The sequence below is a fragment of the Cherax quadricarinatus genome, chromosome 4 (assembly GCF_038502225.1).
Source record: "Cherax quadricarinatus isolate ZL_2023a chromosome 4, ASM3850222v1, whole genome shotgun sequence".
In the NCBI taxonomy this organism is placed as follows: Eukaryota; Metazoa; Arthropoda; class Malacostraca; order Decapoda; family Parastacidae; genus Cherax; species Cherax quadricarinatus.
In genome coordinates, this window is record NC_091295.1 from 20,697,431 (window position 1) to 20,721,166 (window position 23,736).

The 23,736-nt window shown below is 39.6% G+C and overlaps 1 protein-coding gene across 3 annotated transcripts in view; it reads right to left on the minus strand.

The window, feature by feature from the left end:
* The window catches only part of stau (double-stranded RNA-binding protein Staufen), a 326,000-nt gene that overhangs the window by 255,890 nt on the left and 46,374 nt on the right, over window positions 1–23,736 (minus strand). For all 3 annotated transcript variants that reach the window (XM_070095188.1, XM_070095180.1, XM_070095173.1), the window contains exon 3: window positions 15,294–16,219. In XM_070095188.1, the coding sequence (XP_069951289.1) occupies window positions 15,294–16,219 (926 nt within the window). The remainder of the gene's footprint in view (window positions 1–15,293; window positions 16,220–23,736) is intronic.

Here is a 23,736-nt window from a genome sequence, read left to right on the forward strand (position 1 = left end):
CACATGTGCAACATCTGGGTATCTTTATTGTAGACGTTTCGCCATCCAGTGGCTTTATCAATACAAATTCCAGGACATAACTTGAAGACAGTAGAACTATGTACAGAAGATGTGGTAATCAGTCCCTCAACCTAGGAGTAGGTGCGAACAGCACCATAGTCGTGGAGATTCTCCACGACTATGGTGCTGTTCGCACCTACTCCTAGGTTGAGGGACTGATTACCTCATCTTCTGTACATAGTTCTACTGTCTTCAAGTTATGTCCTGGAATTTGTATTGATAAAGCCACTGGATGGCGAAACGTCTACAATAAAGATACCCAGATGTTGCACATGTGTCTTACTCTCATCTTGTCGGTATTATATACCATTCGTACACAGCTATAAAACTGCAACATTAACACCACTCCTTCAGAGTGCAGACAGTGTTCTTCCCACCCCCAGGACTCAAGTCTGGCCTGCTGGTTTTCCTGAATCTCTTCATAAATGTTACCTTGCTCAACAGCATGTCAAGTCCTAAAAACCATTTGTTCTCACTCGCTCCTATGTAACACACTCATGCATGCTTGCTAAAAGTCCAAGCCTATTGCACACAAAACCTTTATCCCCTTCCTCTAATCCTTCCTAGGCCGACCCCTACCCCACCTTCCTTCCACTACAGATTTATAAGCTCTCGAAGTCATTCTATTTTGTGGTGGTTCAGACATTGTTCTAAATGTCAGAACCACCTCAACAACCCCTCCTCAGCCCTCTGGATAATACTTTTAGTAACCCTATACCTTCTCTTAACTCTTTCAGGGTTTCGGACATACTAGTACGGCTTACGACCCAGGGTTTTTGACGTGCTAGTACACCTAAATTCTAGCACCCTCAAATCTAGTGAGAGAAAGCTGGTAGGCCTACATATGAAAGAATGGGTCTATGTGGTCAGTGTGCACAGTATAAAAAAATCCTGCAGCACACAGTGCATAATGAGAAAAAAAAACTTTGACTGTGTTTTTGGATTAAAACAGCGACTTTGCACTGTATTTTCATATGGTATTTATTGTTGTATTCTAGTTTTTCTGGTCTCATTTTATAGAATGGAAGACATATTACAGAAATTGAGATGATTTTGACTGGTTTTACAATGAAAAGTACCTTGAAATTGAGCTCAAAATAGCAGAAATGTTTGATTTTTACCAAAGTTCAAAAGTAAACAAATCATGCTAAGCGTCCAATACACATCAACTGGTGAGTCTAATATTCTTTCACAAGTGCACTGATATTATTTATACCATTTCTACACTAATGCAGTAGTCTGCATAAAAGTAAATCTTTTATTTTTTGTGAGAATAAAAATTCAAAGTGGAAATTAAAAGAATGTAAGAGGGGCGTGGGGACATGACTAACGAAGAAAGTAAATGTTATTTTAGTGCCAGGAATGTCTTTCTTGTTTGTTCTGGACCCTATTTGGAAATTGACACAATGCCCTTAGACAGGACATCTCTGCCTCCAACCGCCTCCTCGCTGCATCATTTACAACCCAAGCTTCACACCCATATGAGAGAGTTGGTACCTCTATACTTTTATACATTCCCTTCTTTGCCTCCATAGATATTGTTTTTTGTCTCCACATATATCTCAACACACCACTCACCTTTTTTCCTTCATCAATTCTATGATTAACCTCATCCTTCATAAACCCATCCGCTGACAAGTCAACTCTCAAATATCTGAAAACATTCACTTCATCCATACTTCCTCTCTCCAATGCGATATCCAATTTTTCTTTATCTAAATTGTTTGATACCCTCATCACCTTACTCTTATCTATGTTCACTTTCAACTTTCTACCTGTACTCACCTTCCCAAACTCGTCCACTAACCTTTGCAACTTTTCTTTAGAATCTCCCATAAGCACAGTATCATCAGCAAAAAGTAACTGTGTCAGCTCCCATTTTGTATTTGATTCCCCATAATTTAATCCTACCCCTCTCCCTAACACCCTAGCATTTACTTCTTTTACAATCCCATCTATAAATATATTAAACAACCATGGTGACATTATACATCCCTGTCTAAAACCTGCTTTTACTGGGAAGTAATCTACCTCTTTTGTACACGCCCTTGCCTGAGCCTCACTATCCTCACAGAAATTCTTTACAGCATTTAGTAACTTACTACCTATTCCAAATATGTACTTGCAACATCTGCCACGTTGCTCCCCCTATGCCCTCTATCGTGTGCCTTTTCTAAATCCATAAATGCAATAAAAACTTCACTACCTTTATCTAAATACTGTTCGTGTATATGCTTCTATGTAAACACTTGATCTACACATCCCCTACCCACTCTAAAGCCTCCTTGCTCATCCAAAATCCTACTCTATGTCTTGTCTCTAATTTTTTCAATAATAACCCTGCCGTACACTTTTCATGGTATACTCAGTAAACTTATTCCCCTATAATTTTTACAGTCTCTTTTGTCCCCCTTCCTTTTATATAAAGGAACTATACAAGCTCTCTGCCAATCCCTTAGGTACCTTCCCCTCTTTCATACATTTATTAAACAAAAATAACAACCACTCCAACACTATATTCCCCCTTGCTTTTAGCATTTCTGTCATGATCCTGTCAGTTCCAGCTGCTTTATCCCCTTTCATTCTATGTAATGCCTCACACACCTCCCCCACACTTACATCCTGCTCTTCTTTGCTCCTAAAAGATGTTATACTTCCCTGACCAGTGCATGAAATTCCCGCCTCCCTTTCTACTTCGACATTTAAAAGTTCCTCAAAATATTCCCGCCATCTACCCAATACCTCCAGCTCCCCATCTACTAACTCCCCTACTCTGTTTTTAACTGACAAATCCACTTGTTCCCTAGGCTTTCTTAACTTGTTTATCTCGCTCCAAAATTTTTTCTTACTTTCATCAAAATTTCTTGACAGTGCCTCTCTCATTCTATCATCTGCTCTCCTTTTGCACTCTCTCACCCCTCTCTTCACTGTTCTTTTATTCTCCATATACTCTACTCTTCTTATAACACTTCTGCTTTGTGAAAACCTCTCATAAGCTACCTTTTTCTCTTTTATCACACCCTTTACTTCAGCATTCCACCAATCACTCCTCTTTCCTCCTGCCCCCACCCTCCTATAGCCTCAAACTTCTGCCCCACATTCTAATACTGCATTTTTAAAACTATTCCAACCCTCTTCAACCCCCCCCCCCCCACTGCTCATACTTGCACTAGCCCACCTTTCTACCAATAGATGCTCATATCTCACCCTAACTTTCTCTTCCCTTAGTTTATACAGTTTCACCTCTCTCTTACTTGTTGCTGCTATTTTCCTTTTGTCCCATCTACCTCTTAGTCTAACTGTAGCTACAACTAAATAATGATCCGATATATCAGTTGCCTGAAGCCTACCCATCAGCCTTTTATCTACCAATACATAATCTAACAAACTACTTTCATTACATGCTTTATCATACCGTGTATACTTATTTATCCTCTTTTTCATAAAATAGTATTACTAATTATCATACCTCTTTCTACACATAGCTCAATTAAAGGCTCCCCATTTTCATTTACCTCTTGCACTCCAAATTTAACTACTACTTCCTCCAAGAAATCTCCAACCACAAGTACTCTCACACTTGGTTAAAAACTCTCCATGCACTCAACATTTCCCAAAATCTCTCTCTCTCGTCTACACTTCTCTCTCCTCCAGGTGCATAAACACTTACTGTAACCCACTTTTCACATCCAACCCTTATTTTGCTCCACATTATCCTTGAATTAATACATTTATGTTCCCTCTTTTCCTGCCATAGCTTATCCTTCAACATTATTGCTATTCCTTCTTTAGCTCTAACTCTATTTGAAACTCCTGACCTAATCCTATTTATTTCTCCCCACTGAAACTCTCCTACCACCTTCAGCATTGTTTCACTTAAAGCCAGGACATCCAGCTTCTCATTCATAACATCCACAATCATCTCTTTCTTATCATTTGCTCAACATCCATGCACATTCAAACATCCCACTTTGATGGCTTTCTTCTTTTTCTTTTTAGTAGCCTATACAGGAAAAGGGGGTGACTAGTCCATTGTTCTCAGCATTTTAGTTGACTTTTACAACATGCACGGCTTATGGAGGAAAGATATCTATTCCACTTCCCTATGGATATAAAAGTAAAAGCAATATGAACAAGAACTATTACGATAAAATCAAAGAAAACTCAGATGAGTGTGTATACATAAACATGTACCTGTATGTGTAGTGTGACATAAGTGTAAGCAGAAGTAATAAGATGTACCTGTTTATGAAACAGAGAAAAGACACCAGCAATCCTTCCATCTTGTAAAACAATTACAGGCTTTCGTTTTACAGCTCACATGGCAGGACGGTAGTACCTCCTTGGGTCGTTGCCGTCTACCAGCCTACTACTTAAATGCACTTGATAATATACACATAGAAGATATTAGAGGGGTCTACTTGCAATTCTGTATATTTCCATAACATACTGGAATGAGAGATATGGGAGGAAGTTTATAATAGAACCAGTGAAAAGCAGGGGAACCAGGGGCACAATAATAGAACAATGTCAACATCTGTGACCTTTGAGTATTCGGTATGCTTCCAGCAGATATCAGAAATATTGTCTGAACAAATGTTGAAGTATTCGGAAGAAACTAAATCATTACCTCCACAGTGTGCCAGATCAACCTGGCTGTGATAGCTACTTGGGCTGGGAGGCCACGAACAGCTAATAGACTTTTTGACCAGGTAAGCAACAGGGAGACTTCTGCTAGGCCATGAGAGTAGGAAAACTCTTTAACCCTTTAACCCTTTCGGGGTTTCGGCCATACTAGTATGGCTTACGCGCCAGGGTTTTTGACGTACTAGTATGCATAAATTCTAGCGCCCTCAAATCTAGTGAGAGAAAGCTGGTAGGCCTACATATGAAAGAATGGGTCTATGTGGTCAGTGTGCGCAGTATAAAAAAAATCCTGCAGCACACAGTGCGTAATGAGAAAAAAAAACTTTGACCGTGTTTTTGGTTTAAAACAGCGACTTTGCACTGTATTATTGTATGGTATTTATGGTTGTATTCTAGTTTTCCTGGTCTTATTTTATAGAATGTGAGATATATTACAGAAATTGAGATGATTTTGATTGGTTTCACAATGAAAAGTACCTTGAAATTGAGCTCAAAGTAGCAGAAATGTTTGATTTTTGCCAAAGTTCAAAAGTAAACAAATCATGCCATGCATCCAATACACGTCAACTGGTGAATCTAATATTCTTTCACAAGTGCGCTGGTATTATTTATACCATTTCTACACTAATACAGTAGTCTGCATAACAGTAAATCTTCTATTTTTTGTGAGAATAAAAATTCAAAGTGGAAAGCAAAAGAAATGTAAGAGGGGCTTGGGGATGTGACTAATGAACAGAGGAAATGTTATTTTAGTGCCAGGAATGTCTTTCTTGTTTATTCTGGACCCTATTTGGAAATTGGCATCTTTTGAAATTTGTGTGAAATTGGCAAAATTGCTAAAATTCTGACCACTTTATTGGATAGTTGAAATTGGTAAATGGGTGGTTTCTTGTATTCATTCGATAGAAAAAATGGAGTTCTAGCGAAATAGTTATGATTTTTGTTGACTAGTACACTGGAATTGACCGAGAATAGGGCTCAAAGTGGGCTAAATCGCCAATGTGTAAACATCATCGAGACCGCTAACTTCGCGAGAGCATAATTCTGCAAGTTTTCCATCAAATTTCATACTTTTGGTGTCATTATGATTGGGAAAAGATTCTCTATCTTTTCATAAGAATTTTTTTTTTAAATTTTGGCGACCCTGAGAACAAGTCTCTGAGAGGGCCTGGCGACCCTCAGAGGGTTAACTGTCGCAGCCCCTAATCCTGAGGTCTCTCCTGGTGTTGCAAAATATTTGAGAAAAAAAAAAAAAAAAAAAAAAAAAAAAAAAAAAATCTGATGAAATGATAGAGAATCTTTTCCCGATGGTAATGACACCAAAAGTACGAAATTTGATGGAAAATTTACGGAATTACGCTCTCGCGAATTTAGCAAACTCGTCGATATTTACGAATCGGCTATTTCACCCACTTTGAGCCCTATTTTCGACTAATTCCATTGTTCCAGTCGACCAAACTCATAGCTATTTCTTTAGAACTCTATTTGTTCTATCGATTGAGTACAAGAAACTCCCCATTTACTAATTTCAACTACCCAATAAAGTGGTCAGAAATTGGCAATTTGGCCAATTTCACGCAAATTAAAAAATATGCCAATTTCAAAATAGGGTCCAGAATGAACAATGCAGACATTCCTGGCTCTAAAATAACATTTTCTTTGTTCATCAGTCACATCTCCAGGCCCCTCTGATATTACTCTTGCTGTCTATTTTGAATTTTTATTCAAACAAAAAATAGAAGATTTACTGACTACTGCAATATTGTAATAATTGTATAAATAATGTCAGCCCATTCATGACTGCATATTAGAATGGCTAGTTGGACATTTATTGGACAGTGATGTCATTTGTTTACTCTTGAACATCTGTAAAAATCAAACATTTCCCCTACTTTGAGCTCCATTTCAAGGTCCTTATCATAGTAAAACCAATCAAAAATCATCTCTATTTCTGTAATGTGTTTTCCATTCTATCAAATTAGACCAAGAAAACGAGAATACAACCATAAATACTATGTAAAAATATACCTCAAAGTCGGCACTTTAATCCAAAAACACAGTTAGTTTTTTTTTTTTATTATGCACTGCGTGCTGCAGGATTTTTTTTATACAGTGCACACTGACCACACAGACCCATTCTCTCACATGTGGGCCTACCAACTTTCTCCCGCTTGTTTTGAAGCCACTAGAATTTTTGAGCATATGCACGTCAAACACATTGGCTTGTAAGACATATATATATGACCGATACAGTCAAAGGGTTAAACAGGTCATAGGAAATAATGTATGAACAATACAAACAACTGGGAGTTCCCCATTTTGTCAGGGGAAAGGGAGGGTGGGCTAAAATTTGGTGTCATCAGGGGCCTCTTTAAATGAGATACAATCCTCACAAATTTTCACAAATAATTTTTAGACAAAAAAGAACACAGTGAAGGGAAGAGACAAGAGAAATTTGGATATCAAAAAGAACACACTGAAGGGAAGAGACAAGAGAAATTTGGATATCAATTTTGTAACCAGTCAGTGGACCACCATAGTATACACACATCACATATTTTTTAATGCCCATTTTTACCCTCTAAGAACTTCTCTTTCCTTGTGATATTTCCTTTCTTCTTGAGATATTGGGAATATTTAATGAGTAATTATATTTTTTTTCATAAGCATTAACCCTTAAACTGTCCAAACGTAGATCTGCGTTCACGTGCATAGCGCTCTGACCTTGATATTCCCCATTTGAAAGCATGTAAAAAAAAAAAAACGAGATCTATGTTCAGAGCCCTCCGCACATGGACGTAGATCTACGTTTGGACAGTTTAAGGGTTAGTTATAATTTATTATTTGCTTTGATTCCTTTCTTTGGGAAGATATCATTTACAGAAATAGCTTTGCTTTTGTAGTAGCTTCCAGGCTGTAATATAACAGGTTACCAGTTTCTTAAGAGTTAGGAATCCATTCGTGTTTTCAGGTCTCAGCTGAAAGAACATCCTTTTCCTGGAGCTTACGATCCTGATGATCTTATTGTCCCTCATGAATATAAACTTTGGTATCCTTTTTTATATCAGTGTTGTATTTATGATTTGGTGTGTGAGCCATTGTAGAATTCTTGAAATAGGCACTTTAGAATTATAAAATCCCAAATATTTATTTAATTTTTTTTTTCTTGTTTTAACAAGTCGGTCATCTCCCACCGAGGCAGGGTGACCCAAAAAGAGAGCAAATCCCCAAAAAGAAAATACTTTCGTCATTCAACACTTTCGCCTCACTCTCACATAATCATTGTATCTTTATTATTATTATTATTAATACACCGGCCATCTCCCACTGTGGTAGGGTGACATGAAAAAGTAGAAACACTTTCACCATCACTCACTCCATCACTGTCTTGCCAGGGGTGTGACGATTCTACAGTTCAAAACTGCAAATATCTTTTCCCCTCCTTCAGAGTGTAGGGACTGTACTTCCCACCTCCAGAACTCAGGTCTGGTTAACTGGTTTCTTTTAGTCCCTTCATAAATGTTACCTTGGTCACACTCCAACAGCACATCAAATTATAAAAACCACTTGATTCCATTCATTCATTCCCCCCCTCCCTCCAACCTTTCCTAGGATGACCCCCTACCCTGCCTTCCCTCCACTACAAATTTATATGCCCTCCAAGTGCTCCTGTTTTGTTCCAACCTCTCTAAATGTCTTAACCCTGCACCCCCTAATCTCCATGCTTCGAATTCTCTGCATAATATTCACACCACACATTGCCCTCAAACAAGATATCTCCATTGCCTCCAGCCTCCTCGTTGCTCCAACATTGACAACCCATGCTTCATATCCATACAGTGTTGGTACCACTATCTTCTCATACAGTCCTTTTTTTATCTCCATGGATACTGTTCTTTATCTCCACAGATGCCTTAATGCACTACTTGCCTCTTTGCCCTTCTCAGTTCTGTGGTTCACCTTGTCTTTCATAGACCCATTGCCTCTGTCACTTACTGAAGTATTTTTGGAACTCTTCTTTCCTAATGGCATCTATCATGACCTGCATTTGTGCTTGAATCTTCTCCATGTCATTAAGATGCCTCCCCTTGAGTACCATTTTTATTTTTGGGAAGAGAAAGAAGTCACAAAGGGCTAGATCTGGGGAGCTGGAAGGATGGAGCGATGATTGCCATGTTGTTTTTGGCCAGATAATACTGTCCAGTCAGTGGCACATGAGCAAGGGCATTGTCATGGTGAATGAACAAATCATTCGATGCCTTCAACACTAAATGTTTCCTTCTCACATCTTCCCTCAAACATCTCGAGACTCTCAATGTAAAAATTTTGGTTAACTGTCTACCCTGCTGGAACAAATTCCTAATGAATGATTTCCACTTTGACAATAATAATAATGAGCATGCTCTTGACATTGCTCTCAACTTGGCATGCCTTTTTTGGCCTGAGTGAGTTAGGATTTTCCATTGTGAAGACTGTTGCTTGTTCTCTTGGCCATAGCCCTAGATCCAAGTTTCATCACATTAACCCTTTGAGAGTTTTCATCGTACTAGTACGTCTTACGCGTAGGGGTTTTTGACGTACTAGTACTCATAAATTCTAGCGGCCTCAAATCTATTGGGAGAAAGCTGGTAGGCCTTTATATGAAAGAATGGGTCTATGTGGTCAGTGTGCACAGTCTAAAAAAAATCCTGCAGCACACAGTGCATAATGAGAAAAAAAAAAACTTTGACCATTTTTTTTAATAAATCAGCGACTTTGCAGTGTATTTTCATATGGTATTTATTGTTGTATTCTAGTTTTCTTGGTCTCATTTTATAGAATGGAAGACATATTACAGAAATTGAGATGATTTTGACTGGTTTTACAAAGAAAGGTGCCTTGAAATTGAGCTCAAAGTAGCAGAAATGTTCGATTTTTACCAAACTTCAAAAGTAAACAAATCGTGCCAAGCGTGCAATACACGTCAACTGGTGAGTCTAATATTCTTTCACAAGTGCACCAATAATATTTATACCATTTTTTACACTAATGCAGTAGTCTGCATAACAGTAAATCTTATATTTTTTGTGAGAATAAAAATTCAAAGTGGAAAGCAAAAGAATATAAGAGGGGCCTTGAGACGTGATTAATGACTAGAGGAAATGTCATTTTAGTGCCAGGAATGTCTTTCTTGTTTATTCTGGACCCTATTCGGAAATTGGCATCTTTTGAAATTTGTGTGAAATTGGCAAAATTGCTAAATTCTGACCACTGTACTGGATAGTTGAATTTATAAATGGGTGGTTTCTTGCACCCATTCGATAGAAAAAATGGAGTTCTAGCGAAATATTCATGTTTTTTGTCGACTAGTACAGTGAAATTGGCCGAAAATGGGGCTCAAAGTGGGCAAAATCGCCGATGCGTAAACATCGCCGAGACCGCTAACTTTGCGAGAGCATAATTCCGTAAGTTTTCTATCAAATTTCAAACTTTTGGTGTCGTTATGATCGGGAAAAGATTCTCTATCTTTTCATAAGAGAAAATAATTTTTTTTTTTTTTTAAATTTGGCCGACCCTGAGAACGAGTTTCGGAAAGGGCCTGTCGACCCTCAAAGGGTTAATGACCTTAGAGAGAGTAACTGGGTCATTCCGACTTATTTTTTCAGGTCCTGACTAACATCCAAGCAATTATCTTTCCAGTCTTGAGCCAGCAAGCAGGACACACATTTCACAGCCACTCACTTCATGTTCAAATTTTCAGTTAAAATGCTTTGACATGAACCCATAAAAAATTCCCACAGCACTTGCAATGTCCTGAGTACTCTGACAATAATCTTTGTAAATAGCCTTTCTCACTTTTTCAATGTTGGTGTCTGTTTTTGTCATTGATGGATGACCAGAGCTTTCATCATCCTCAACTGACTTTCATCCTGCTCTTAATAGAGAAAAACCATTCAAAACACTGTCCAAATCATCGCTTTGCTGCATTTTGTTTGTTTCACTAGCTGTTTTACTGAACTTGAAACAGAATTTCGCAGACACATGCATGTATGCATGCTGTTCTTTCGAAAATTCCATTTTGTTACAAAAAAAATAAAAATTAATGCACTGACAACATTACCAAAAAAAAAAAAAGCTCATCTAACCTTAGCAGGATGACCGACCACGCTGTAACTTGCCACATTACTTCACAAAGGAAGGTATTGTGCAGCGTGATTTATATCATTGCCATATTTCACCCAGGAAGTGTGCAGAAATTTGAGCAGGGGAACTTTACAATAGCACCTCATATAAATGAAAGTGGGTCATAATAAGCATGTATGCACCTGGAGAAGAGAGGAATGTAGAGGAGAGAGAGATATTTTGGGAGATGTTAAGTGAATGTATAGGAGCCTTTGAACCAAGTGAGAGAGTAATTGTGGTAGAGGATCTGAATGCTAAAGTAGGAGAAACTTTTAGAGAGGGTGTGGTAGGTAAGTTTGGGGTGCCAGGTGTAAATGATAATGGGAGCCCTTTGATTGAACTTTGTATAGAAAGGGGTTTAGTTATAGGTAATAAATATTTTAAGAAAAAGAGGATAAATAAGTATACAAGATATGATGTAGGGCAAAATGACAGTAGTTTGTTGGATTATGTATTGGTAGATAAAAGACTGTTGAGTAGACTTCAGGATGTACATGTTTATAGAGGGGCCACAGATATATCAGATCACTTTCTAGTTGTAGCTACACTGAGAGTAAAAGGTAGATGGGATACAAGGAGAATAGAAGCATCAGGGAAGAGAGAGGTGAAGGTTTATAAACTAGAAGAGGAGGCAGTTAGGGTATGATATAAACAGCTATTGGAGGATAGATGGGCTAATGAGAGCATAGGCAATGGGGTCGAAGAGGTATGGGGTAGGTTTAAAAATGTAGTGTTAGAGTGTTCAGCAGAAGTTTGTGGTTACAGGAAAGTGGGTGCGGGAGGGAAGAGGAGCGATTGGTGGAATGATGATGTAAAGAGAGTAGTAAGGGAGAAAAAGTTAGCATATGAGAAGTTTTTACAAAGTAGAAGTGATGCATGGAGGGAAGAGTATATGGAGAAAAAGAGAGAGGTTAAGAAAGTGGAGAAGCAATGTAAAAAGAGAGCAAATGAGAGAGTGGGTGAGATGTTATCAACAAATTTTGTTGAAAATAAGAAAAAGTTTTGGAGTGAGATTAACAAGTTAAGGGAGCCTAGAGAACAAATGGATTTGTCAGTTAAAAATAGGAGAGGAGAGTTATTAAATGGAGAGTTAGAGGTATTGGAAAGATGGAGGGAATATTTTGAGGAATTGTTAAATGTTGATGAAGATAGGGAAGCTGTGCTTTCGTGTATAGGGCAAGGAGGAATAACATCTTGTAGGAGTGAGGAAGAGCCAGTTGTGAGTGTGGGGGAAGTTCGTGAGGTAGTAGGTAAAATGAAAGAGGGTAAGGCAGCCGGGATTGATGGGATAAAGATAGAAATGTTAAAAGCAGGTGGGGATATAGTTTTGGAGTGGTTGGTGCAATTATTTAATAAATGCATAGAAGAGGGTAAGGTACCTAGGGATTGGCAGAGAGCATGCATAGTTTCTTTGTATAAAGGCAAAGGGGACAAAAGAGAGTGCAAAAATTATAGGGGGATAAGTCTGTTGAGTATACCTGGTAAAGTGTATGGTAGAGTTATTATTGAAAGAATTAAGAGTACGACGGAGAATAGGATAGCAGATGAACAAGGAGGCTTTAGGAAAGGTAGGGGGTGTGTGGACCAGGTGTTTACAGTGAAACATATAAGTGAACAGTATTTAGATAAGGCTAAAGAGGTCTTTGTGGCATTTATGGATTTGGAAAAGGCGTATGACAGGGTGGATAGGGGGGCAATGTGGCAGATGTTGCAGGTGTATGGTGTAGGAGGTAGGTTACTGAAAGCAGTGAAGAGTTTTTACGAGGATAGTGAGGCTCAAGTTAGAGTATGTAGGAAAGAGGGAAATTATTTCCCAGTAAAAGTAGGCCTTAGACAAGGATGTGTGATGTCACCGTGGTTGTTTAATCTATTTATAGATGGGGTTGTAAGAGAAGTAAATGCGAGGGTCTTGGCAAGAGGCGTGGAGTTAAAAGATAAAGAATCACACATAAAGTGGGAGTTGTCACAGTTGCTCTTTGCTGATGACACTGTGCTCTTGGGAGATTCTGAAGAGAAGTTGCAGAGATTGGTGGATTAATTTGGTAGGGTGTGCAAAAGAAGAAAATTAAAAGTGAATACAGGAAAGAGTAAGGTTATGAGGATAACAAAAAGATTAGGTGATGAAAGATTGGATACCAGATTGGAGGGAGAGAGTATGGAGGTGGTGAATGTATTCAGATATTTGGGAGTGGACGTGTCAGCGGATGGGTCTATGAAAGATGAGGTGAATCATAGAATTGATGAGGGGAAAAGGGTGAGCGGTGCACTTAGGAGTCTGTGGAGACAAAGAACTTTGTCCTTGGAGGCAAAGAGGGGAATGTATGAGAGCATAGTTTTACCAACGCTCTTATATGGGTGTGAAGCACGGGTGATGAATGTTGCAGCGAGAAGGCTGGAGGCAGTGGAGATGTCATGTCTGAGGGCAATGTGTGGTGAGAATATAATGCAGAGAATTCGTAGTTTGGAAGTTAGGAGGAGGTGCGGGATTACCAAAACTCTTGTCCAGAGGGCTGAGGAAGGGTTGTTGAGGTGGTTCGGACATGTAGAGAGAATGGAGCGAAACAAAGTGACTTCAAGAGTGTATCAGTCTGTAGTGGAAGGAAGGCAGGGTAGGGGTCGGCCTAGGAAAGGTTGGAGGGAGGGGGTAAAGGAGGTTTTGTGTGCGAGGGGCTTGGACTTCCAGCAGGCATGCGTGAGTGTGTTTGATAGGAGTGAATGGAGACAAATGGTTTTTAACCCTTTGAGGGTCGACAGGCCCTCTCCAAAACTCGTTCTCAGGGTCGGCCAAATTTAAAAAAAAAAAAAAAAATTATTTTCTCTTATGAAAAGATAGAGAATCTTTTCCCGATCATAAAGACACCAAAAGTTTGAAATTTGATAGAAAACTTACGGAATTATGCTCTCGCAAAGTTAGTGGTCTCGGCGATGTTTACGCATCGGCGATTTTGCCCACTTTGAGCCCCATTTTCGGCCAATTTCACTGTACTAGTCGACAAAAAACATGAATATTTCGCTAGAACTCCATTTTTTCTATCGAATGGGTGCAAGAAACCACTCATTTATGAAATTCAACTATCCAGTACAGTGGTCAGAATTTAGCAATTTTGCCAATTTCACTCAAATTTCAAAAGATGCCAATTTCCGAATAGGGTCCAGAATAAACAAGAAAGACATTCCTGGCACTAAAATGACATTTCCTCTGGTCATTAGTCACGTCTCAAGGCCCCTCTTATATTCTTTTGCTTTCCACTTCGAATTTTTATTTTCACAAAAAATATAAGATTTACTGTTATGCAGACTACTGCATTAGTGTAAAAAGTGGTATAAATATTATTGGTGCACTTGTGAAAGAATATTAGACTCACCAGTTGACGTGTATTGCACGCTTGGCACGATTTGTTTACTTTTGAAGTTTGGTAAAAATCGAACATTTCTGCTACTTTGAGCTCAATTTCAAGGCACCTTTCTTTGTAAAACCAGTCAAAATCATCTCTATTTCTGTAATATGTCTTCCATTCTATAAAATGAGACCAAGAAAACTAGAATACAACAATAAATACCATACGAAAATACACTGCAAAGTCGCTGCTTTATTAAAAAAAATGGTAAAAGTTTTTTTTTTCTCATTATGCACTGTGTGCTGCAGGATTTTTTTTAGACTGTGCACACTGACCACATAGACCCATTCTTTCATATGAAGGCCTACCAGCTTTCTCCCACTAGATTTGAGGCTGCTAGAATTTATGAGTACTAGTACGTCAAAAACCCCTACGCGTAAGACGTACTAGTACGACGAAAACCCTCAAAGGGTTAATACTTGACGTGCTGTTGGAGTGTGAGCAAAGTAACATTTATGAAGGGGTTCAGGGAAACCGGCAGGCCGGACTTGAGTCCTGGAGATGGGAAGTACAGTGCCTGCACTCTGAAGGAGGGGTGTTAATGTTGCAGTTTAAAAACTGTAGTGTAAAGCACCCTTCTGGCAAGACAGTGATGGAGTGAATGATGGTGAAAGTTTTTCTTTTTCGGGCCACCCTGCCTTGGTGGGAATCGGCCAGTGTGATAATAAAAAAATAATAAATTAAAAACTAAAATTGCAGACAAAGCACTGAGGTATGAAGTACTTACTGTATACCTAAAAATAGTATTATACACATAATTTACATACTACAATAAGAACAAAAAAAAAAAAAGTTAAAATACGATTTACCCAGTAAAGCCAGGTCTCCATTAGTACGACTTTTGATTTAGTGCAAAATTAATTAATGCTAGTTCCCCTTCCCAGCTCTTTTCAAATAGTATCCAAAAAATTACATACAATTTGAATAGTGTGAATTTGAATAATGTGACCACTTCACGGGTTCCACTGTTCACACTAATCGAGACCTGGTTGTACTGTAACCTTAAACACCATGTGTGGTACTGACCTGGTGAGGTGCTGAATGATGCATGACAGAATGAGCAGGGTGGGTCATATGCGGAGGTCCGGCAACAGTGCCAGTTGCTTGAAGGTGAGACTGAGGGTGAGTAGGTCCTCCATGGTGACCTCCGTGTGGCCCACCGTGAGGCCCACTGTGTGGCCCATTGCTGCTGTTACCACTGTGTAGTCCCATGTGTGGCCCAGAATGAGGACCACCATGGCTATGTGGACCACCATGGGGGCCTCCATGAGGTCCAGAATGTGGCCCACCATGTGGCCCTGAGTGAGGGCCAGAGTGAGGGCCAGAGAGCGGACCAGTGTGTGGACCAGAGTGAGGACCAGAGTGTGGACCAGTATGTGGACCAGTATGTGGACCAGTATGTGGACCTGTATGTGGACCTGTATGTGGACCTGTATGTGGACCTGTGTGTGGACCAGTGTGTGGACCAGTGTGTGGACCAGTGTGTGGACCTGTGTGTGGACCTGTGTGTGGACCAGAATGTGGACCAGAATGTGGTCCTGAATGTGGGCCAGAATGTGGCCCAGTGTGTGGGCCAGAATGTGGAGCAGAATGTGGGGTAGTGTGAGGGGCTGAATGATGAGGACCATGATGTGGGGCATGAGATGGGTGAGGGCCATGATGTGGGGCCTGAGCTGGGTGATGGGCTGGGTGATACTGTGAGTGAGGAGGGCCCGTGTGTGGGGGAGGACCTGTGGGAGGAGGCTGGGGAGGTCCACTAGGATGATGTGGTGGGGGACCAGGATGGTGTGGGCCTGGAGGACCATGATGGTGATGAGGGTGGTGGTGGTGGTGGTAGGGAGCATTGAGGGTGTGGTGGTCCGGACCAACTCCTGAATCTGGGTGACTCATGGCCTGAGTCATGACAGCCATCCCACCAGCAGGAGCCATCATGGGCGCCATGCTCACCAGTCCTATAATAATAATAATAATAATAATAATAATAATAATAATAATAATAATAATAATAATAATAATAATAATAATAATATTTTTTTAGTTTAGAAAAAAATTTAAAATGGTAGTTTCCTACACAGAAATGCCCAGTTATGCCAAGTATTTTGGGGAGACCTGAACTGGGGGTAATACTAGTAGAGCATAAAGACCCTCATTACAGTATACAGAACCTTTCTGGCAGACTAAAAGTAGAACTTAAACTATCTAACATTGAATAGTTCCAGTTTGATTATGTGAATGCTAAGTTTTACATAATTAATTTGTCTGAGAATGAAATTATTAAATGTAATGATTATGTTAAGTAACAAAGCTCTGTTTATTAAAACAGCAATAATAATATGAAGAGATAATAATACAAAACAATTTTTGTTACAGAGTTATTGGGGAGTAGAAATAAATGTAGTGAAGACATGAACTGAACGAGTAAAAATGCTGACTGAAATCACGTTGGGTAGGTTGTATTAGATATGTTTGAAATCTTATATTTGATTTACATAAATTTACATGAAGATCCTGAGTTTTTTTTTAACAATATTTCTTAAAGCAATTAGTAGATAGGGAGCTTTCAGACCCTTTTGGTAGTTTTTTTCAAAATTCTGGGCCTTGTATCTGGAGTTTCTACTCAGGCTGAGTCAAACATGCAGGGTGTGAAAAAGGTATTTCCTTCATGAACTGTCTATGCATTCTGTTGCAACCCAATAAAAGAGCTCTGAGACTGGATTTATATTTGCATTCTTGGTAAATTTAAACTTCTGAATAGAGGGGGAAAAGGTGTTGTCTGGAACCTGACTGAGTGATCATTCTAATACACTGGTAGATCCCCATCCACTTACACCATGAGGCAAGGCAAGCTCAGAGTAGTAAACAAAGATGCTTGAGATATACAGCTCCCCGTCGTTCTAACACGGCGCGCCCCACCCGGTTTGTTGACATTCTCCATGAGCACATCTATTATGTCTGGAAACTTTCCAAAATTTCAAGTGTTTAAAGTTATTGCATATTTTATATGTACTCTGATAATTATATTTATGTGTACCTGTACCTAAATATATGTACTTACACACTGCTGGCATGCAGGTACACATTAAAATCACTAAGTGTGTCCCTCTAGTCTCAACTCCAAAGTAATACTAATAGTACGTAATAATAATCACTCTTGGGCACATTAAATGTCTTATTTTATGTTAATACAGACATTTTCATTACTCCATCTATAATATTTTCTTCAAAATTATATAAGAAACATGTTACATGACATATAAACATGCTACGTTTATATGATATGGAGGTGTGGCAGTTGGGCGGAGGGAAAAACATTGTTTTCTCTGATCCAGCACCAGAGAAAACATGTATGACTCTGTGATGGCCCAGTCACTCCCCTTAGCACATAACGCTTTTGTTTATAATTCTCGGCATAAATTATTCATTACTTCTCGCTTCGTTTATGATGGCATCTAAAGGTAGTTGTTAGAAACGATTAAACCCAGTTAACAAGGTATGTCGATGGTAATAATATGGCTCTGGGGCGCATCAAATATCGTGCAGGTATGTAGGTAGATAGGTGCTGCTATGTAGCCAGGCGGACTACAGAGATGCATCTACCGGCTACCTACACCCGACTTCCTAGAAATAAATATTACTCACCTCTTATCTTTATTAACTAATTCAACAGTGTAATAAGTCTCTACTAGACTTATCAAAACCATGTAGCATTACCTGATAGAATATTCAATTCTCCTAATCTTAAGTTAATCTCTAAGTCTGCCCGAAATGCTCTGCATACAAAGGGGCTTTTGGCATGTACACCCAACTATTATATTCCTCTGTACAACTATGTAATTTGTCAAAATAAACATCTTAATCTTAATGTTAATCGTACATTAAGACTACACATATTTTAAGGTAAATAATGAGTGTACTGTATGTGTATTTTATCTCTCTGGGCTGCATTAAATATCGTATATTATGTTTGGGACGGGAAGTCAGGACTACCTACATCTGACTTCCTACAATAAGTAGGAAGTCCTCACTTAACGATGGAGTTCCGTTCCTAATACCACATCGGTCAACGAATTCGTCGCTGAGGAGCATACTATAATGGTAGTGGGATTGTGTCAACTATCTTTGATATTGTTTTAATGTCGCCTCTGCACCATTTATAACATTTCTGGTATATTATTAAATGTTTATGCAGTAGTGTACTGTACAGTGGCAGCAAAAAATCTATATATTTCCAATGCAAAATAAATCTATGCACTAGATTTTGGTGTATACAGTTCAATTGCCATTCCTCCATAGAAAAAGAGGGCGGAGCTTGTGATGGCTTAGTGTACTGGAGCCCATCTTCCTCCATTGTTTCCCACCATGCCACGCTTCAGTGCTCTTCCAGAGCTAGGTGAGGAACGAGGCCAGCTACGTTGTTACTCTTGTCCATTTTTTCACTTGACCAAGAACTCTGCCACGCTATATCTCTGCTCCAAGTGGTCAGAATGTGTCGAACTAAACTTTCAATTGCAGAAAGACCCATGCACTCACCCTATTAGAGCAAGGAATGTCTGTGGTATGTGTAGCTGCAGACCTGAAGGTGACTAGAATGGCAATTTACAACCTCAAGAAAACAGCTGTCTCACTCCTACCTGGCACTGCACTACCTAGGAAGGTAGGGTCTGGGGCCCCCAAAAAGACTTCTCTTCACACAGACAAGATCCAGAAGAGAGAAGTGTTATCAGATCCTGCCATAACAGCCGCAGACCTCAAGAAAAACTATCCTGCACTCCTGAAAGACGTTGCAGTGCGAACCATTCAGACTGACTGCAAAAGGACCTGAATATGCCTACTCCATGTGCTGACAAGAAGCCCATGCTAACTCAAGCCATGAAGAAGAAAAGGCTTTAGTTCTGCAAGAAGTACAAGGATTGAACCTCAGACCAGTGGCAGAAGGTGATGTTCAGCAACAAGAGTACCTTCAGGCTCATCAGGAGCGGCTCAAAGACCGTCCTTCGTCCCAGTGGTGTGTCCCATTAAGACCCACGGTATGCTGTGAAGACAGTGAAGCACCCTGACAGTGTTATGGTCTGGGATGCTTTTAGTGGTTATAAGGGCAGGGGTGGACTATACCTCTTTCTTAAGAACATTACAATGAAGGGAAGTAATTATATCGAGGTATTAAGGCTGACAGTTTGGAACATTCACGAGTGATTTTTTTATTCATTGTGATGCCCCTGCCCATAAGTCGAGTACAATAATATCAGTGTTTTGGAGTGACCAGGCAATTACCCTGACCTAAATCCTATTGAGAATGCCTGAGTTGTGATGAAAAATGAGACTGCAAAAGCTCGACCCACCAACATCACGGATCTGAAGAAGGCACTGAAGAAGCTTTGGATCAACATGGATGCCTCTGTCTTCTCCACCATCGCCACTTCGATGCCCAGGCGACTTCAGATGGTGATAAAGAACAATGGTAACATGACCAAGTACTAGTTGGAAGCTAAAGACTGAAAATAAAATACAGTGGACCCTCAATTATCGGCCATAATCCGTTCCAGAAGGTCGGCCTAAAACCGAAATGGCCGAAAACCAAAATAATATTTCCCATAAGAATTAATGTAAATACAATTAATCTGTTCCAGACACTCAAAAATATTAACAAAAAATACATTTTTTAAAGATTAATTATAGTTTTACATACACAAAACAATGAGAACTAAATAAAATAAATACATGAACAATTATATCACTATTACATACCTTTCTTGAAGACTCTTGTTGGCTTATAGAAGATAGGGAGGAGGAGAGAGGGAGTTGGGGTTGTTGTGTGGAAGGGAAATATCCCTCCATAAGGACTTGAGGTAACAAGTCCCTCTCTGCGGTTACTTCCCTTCTTTGTCTTTTAATGCCACTAGGACCAGCTTAAGAGTCATTGGACCCCTGTCGCACAAAATAACTGTCCAGAGTGCTCCGTTTCTGACATCTCTAAGATTTGCCTGAAGTGGGACAAGGTTTTGTCACTGAACATGTTGCAGATACGGCTTGTTTCAGCTTGGTCAGGGTGATACTTTTCAACTCATTCCACTTTGCACACATGCCCTTAATCACTTAAGAAGGCACCTTCTCCCCTCTCTCTTCCTCCTCCTCTGAAGCAATTTCCTCAGCTGCATTCTGTTGCTGTTCCAGTTGAAGGTCTTGCAGCTCTTCAGTGGTTAGCTCTTCCCTGTGGTCCTCCACCAACTCTTCCACATCCTTGCCACTCACATCCAACCCCATGGATTTTCCCAGTGCCACAATAGATTGCACAACAGGTGTAGGGTCCTCAGGGTCAGTCCCAAACCCTTCAAAATCCCTCTCTTGAACACAATCTGGACACAATTTTCTTCAAACAGAGTTCAAAGTCCTGGAAGTCACTCCCTGCCAAGCCTTACCTATAAGGTTCAAGCAATGGAGGATACTGAAGTGATTCCTCTACAACTCTCTTAGGGTCAAATGAGTGCCCGAGGTCACTTCAAAGCACCTTTGAAACACTGCTTTTGTGTAGTTTTTTTTGAAGTTAGAAATGACCTGCTGGTCCATGGCATGGATGAGAGGAGTGGTGTTATGAGGCAAGAACTTCACTGTTACTCACAATTATATCACACAAATGTTAAACCTAGGACCCAATCTAACTTTGTTATTTTTTTAAATACACTACCTAACAGAATACTCCATTAGACTGAATGTACAGCAATGCATGCAACCATATGACCTGTCTTTGTAATACTCATTTGTGCTTTATAGTTATCTGTTTACAATAATGTTTTATCACTGATTTCATCATTGCTTAGTTAATCTTAAGTTAATTTTAAGCCAGCCCGTAATGCTATGCATATAAGCGGCTTTGGCATGCTGCTCTTACCTGTATTTTTTTGTACCTCTGTATGTATGCTAAATTACTAAATAAATAAATAAATAAATAAATAAAACTGAAGTCTCTAAACAACTGGTCTTCCAAGAGCACTGTCCAGTACCAGGAGGCACTTGAGTGGCAATTTGCATTCCAGGAGGTATCTTTTCACATTGGGACCAAACACATCACTGATCCACTCTTTGAAAATGTGCCTTGTGACCCACGGCTTATTATTAGCTTTCAACATCACACACAATCTATTCTTGACGACACTGTTTTTCTTGAACACTCTGGGATTTTCAAAGTGATACACTAGTAAAGGCTTCACTTGGAAATCCCTACTAGCATTAGCACAGAACAAAAGAGTAAGCCTGTCTATCACAGGCTTGTGTCCTGGCAGTGCTTTTTTCTCCTGCGTAATGTAGGTCCTCTTTGGCATTTTTTTCCAAAAGAGGTCTGCTTCGTCACAACTGAACACTTGTTGGGGAAGGAATCCTTCAGCCTCTATGTACCTCTTGAATTCCTGCACAAACTTTTCAGCTGCACATTTGTCAGAACTTGCAGCCTCCCCATTCCTTACCACACTGTGTATGCCACTATGTTTCTTAAATCTCTCAAGCCAGCCTTTGCTGGCCCTAAATTCATTAACAGCAGCACTTGTTCCAGGCATTTTCTTTACAAGATCCACATGCAATTGCCTTGCCTTCTTACAAATCAATGACTCCATAACACTATCTCCCGCTAATTATTTTTCGGTGATCCACAAAACCAACAACTTCTCCATATCTTCCATTATCAGTGACCTTTGTTTGGTTAGCACATTTACTCCTTTTGCCACATCAGCTTCCTTGATTTGTTCTTTCTTTGCTAGGATAGAGGTGATTGCTGATTTGTTTTTCCCATACATCCTGGCAAGTTCTAGCACTCGAACACCACTCTCATACTTTTCAACAACTTCTTTCTTAAATTCCATCATGTTTCTCACTTTCTTTACCAAAGAAACTTTACCAGGTACTTTCTTTGGGGCTATGGTTACTTATTTCCCAGTTGCACTTAATCGATAACCATGAAAATCAATGAATTATAGCAAAATATTTGGATGAATGAGCAGAAGCTTCCTTACTTACCTAGAGACAAAGCCAGACTGATGCGCTCGCGGCTGGCAGCAGTGGGTTGACGTGTACCATACAGCTGATAAGCAAAATAACAGCCGAAAATTGGGAGGCTCCACTGTACATGTACATACATTAAGTTGCATTTTTTCCAATTATTGTCAAAAAACTGTTAATGTATGGATTTTTCTTGCAGCCACTGTATACTTTAACAAACAGAATACAGTGATACCTTGACTTACAAGTTTAATTCATTCCGTGACAGAGCTCGTAACTCAATTTGCTAGTATATCAAATCTATTTTCTTCATTGAAATTAATTTAAATGCCATTAATCCATTCCAGCCCCCCCTCCCCCCCCCAAAAAAAAATTTGGATAAGGGGTTTTAAATAAGAAAAATGTATTTATAAATAAGAAATATTGTATACTCCACCCACCACCATACTACTCCACCCACCACTATCAGTACTCCACCCACCACTATCACTACTCCACCCACCACCATCACTACTCCACCCACCACCATCACTACTCCATCCACCACTATCACTACTCCATCCACCACTATCACTACTCCACCCACCACCATCACTACTCCACCCACCACTATCACTACTCCACCCACCTTAATGTTTCTGGAAAAACTCCATTGAAATGGAGGTTACCTCTTCCCCGGATTTATACGAAAACCAAACAAGGGACAAGGTGCCTCACTACAATCTGAGATTAGTGTGGGAGTATTATCTTTCCAGTTATGCATTGGAAGTGCACATGGGATGGGATGAAGTTCCTGACATTCCTCTGGGTACAGAGTTGTATTTGACTTCAAATACACTGCCAACTAGTGGCAGCGTATCTGAAGCTGGCTCATAACTCGGATTTTGGCTCGCAACTCAAAGTAAAAAATCGACCGAGTGACAGCTCGAAACTCAGAAAATTCCTAAGTTGGGGCACTCATAAATCAAGGTACCACTATAGAGGAAATCAGCTCTAATATACATTATTTAGGCATGCATACTGGTCAGAGAGCCCGTCGTAACTCCAAGGCATCAGTAAACGAGGACGTCGCTAAGTCAGGAGAGGCTCTACTAGTCAGCTCTCGCCCTACATTAAGACTACAAATATTTTAAGGTAAGTAATGTGTATGTATTTTACTTTTTATTGTGTTTTTTAATGCCTAGTTCTATTACTAACTTAATATAAGTTAGTGTAAACTTGTTGTCTGGCATTTGTATGTATTATTATAAGTGGAAAAAAAATGGCGTTCTGCTTTCCGGCATTAGCGGCAGCAGCAGCGGCATCCTACCAGCTCTTCTTCCTCAAAAAACATCGCTCATTAAAACTTGTGATGGCCTAAGTGAAAGTTCAACTACATGAACCCACGTAGACCACAAAATGACCCAAGAATACTAAGAATGTAACCCAAATCTTGACAAAATTAGAAGATCTAAGGAAGACAGCCCTGCTAACCCAAACACTG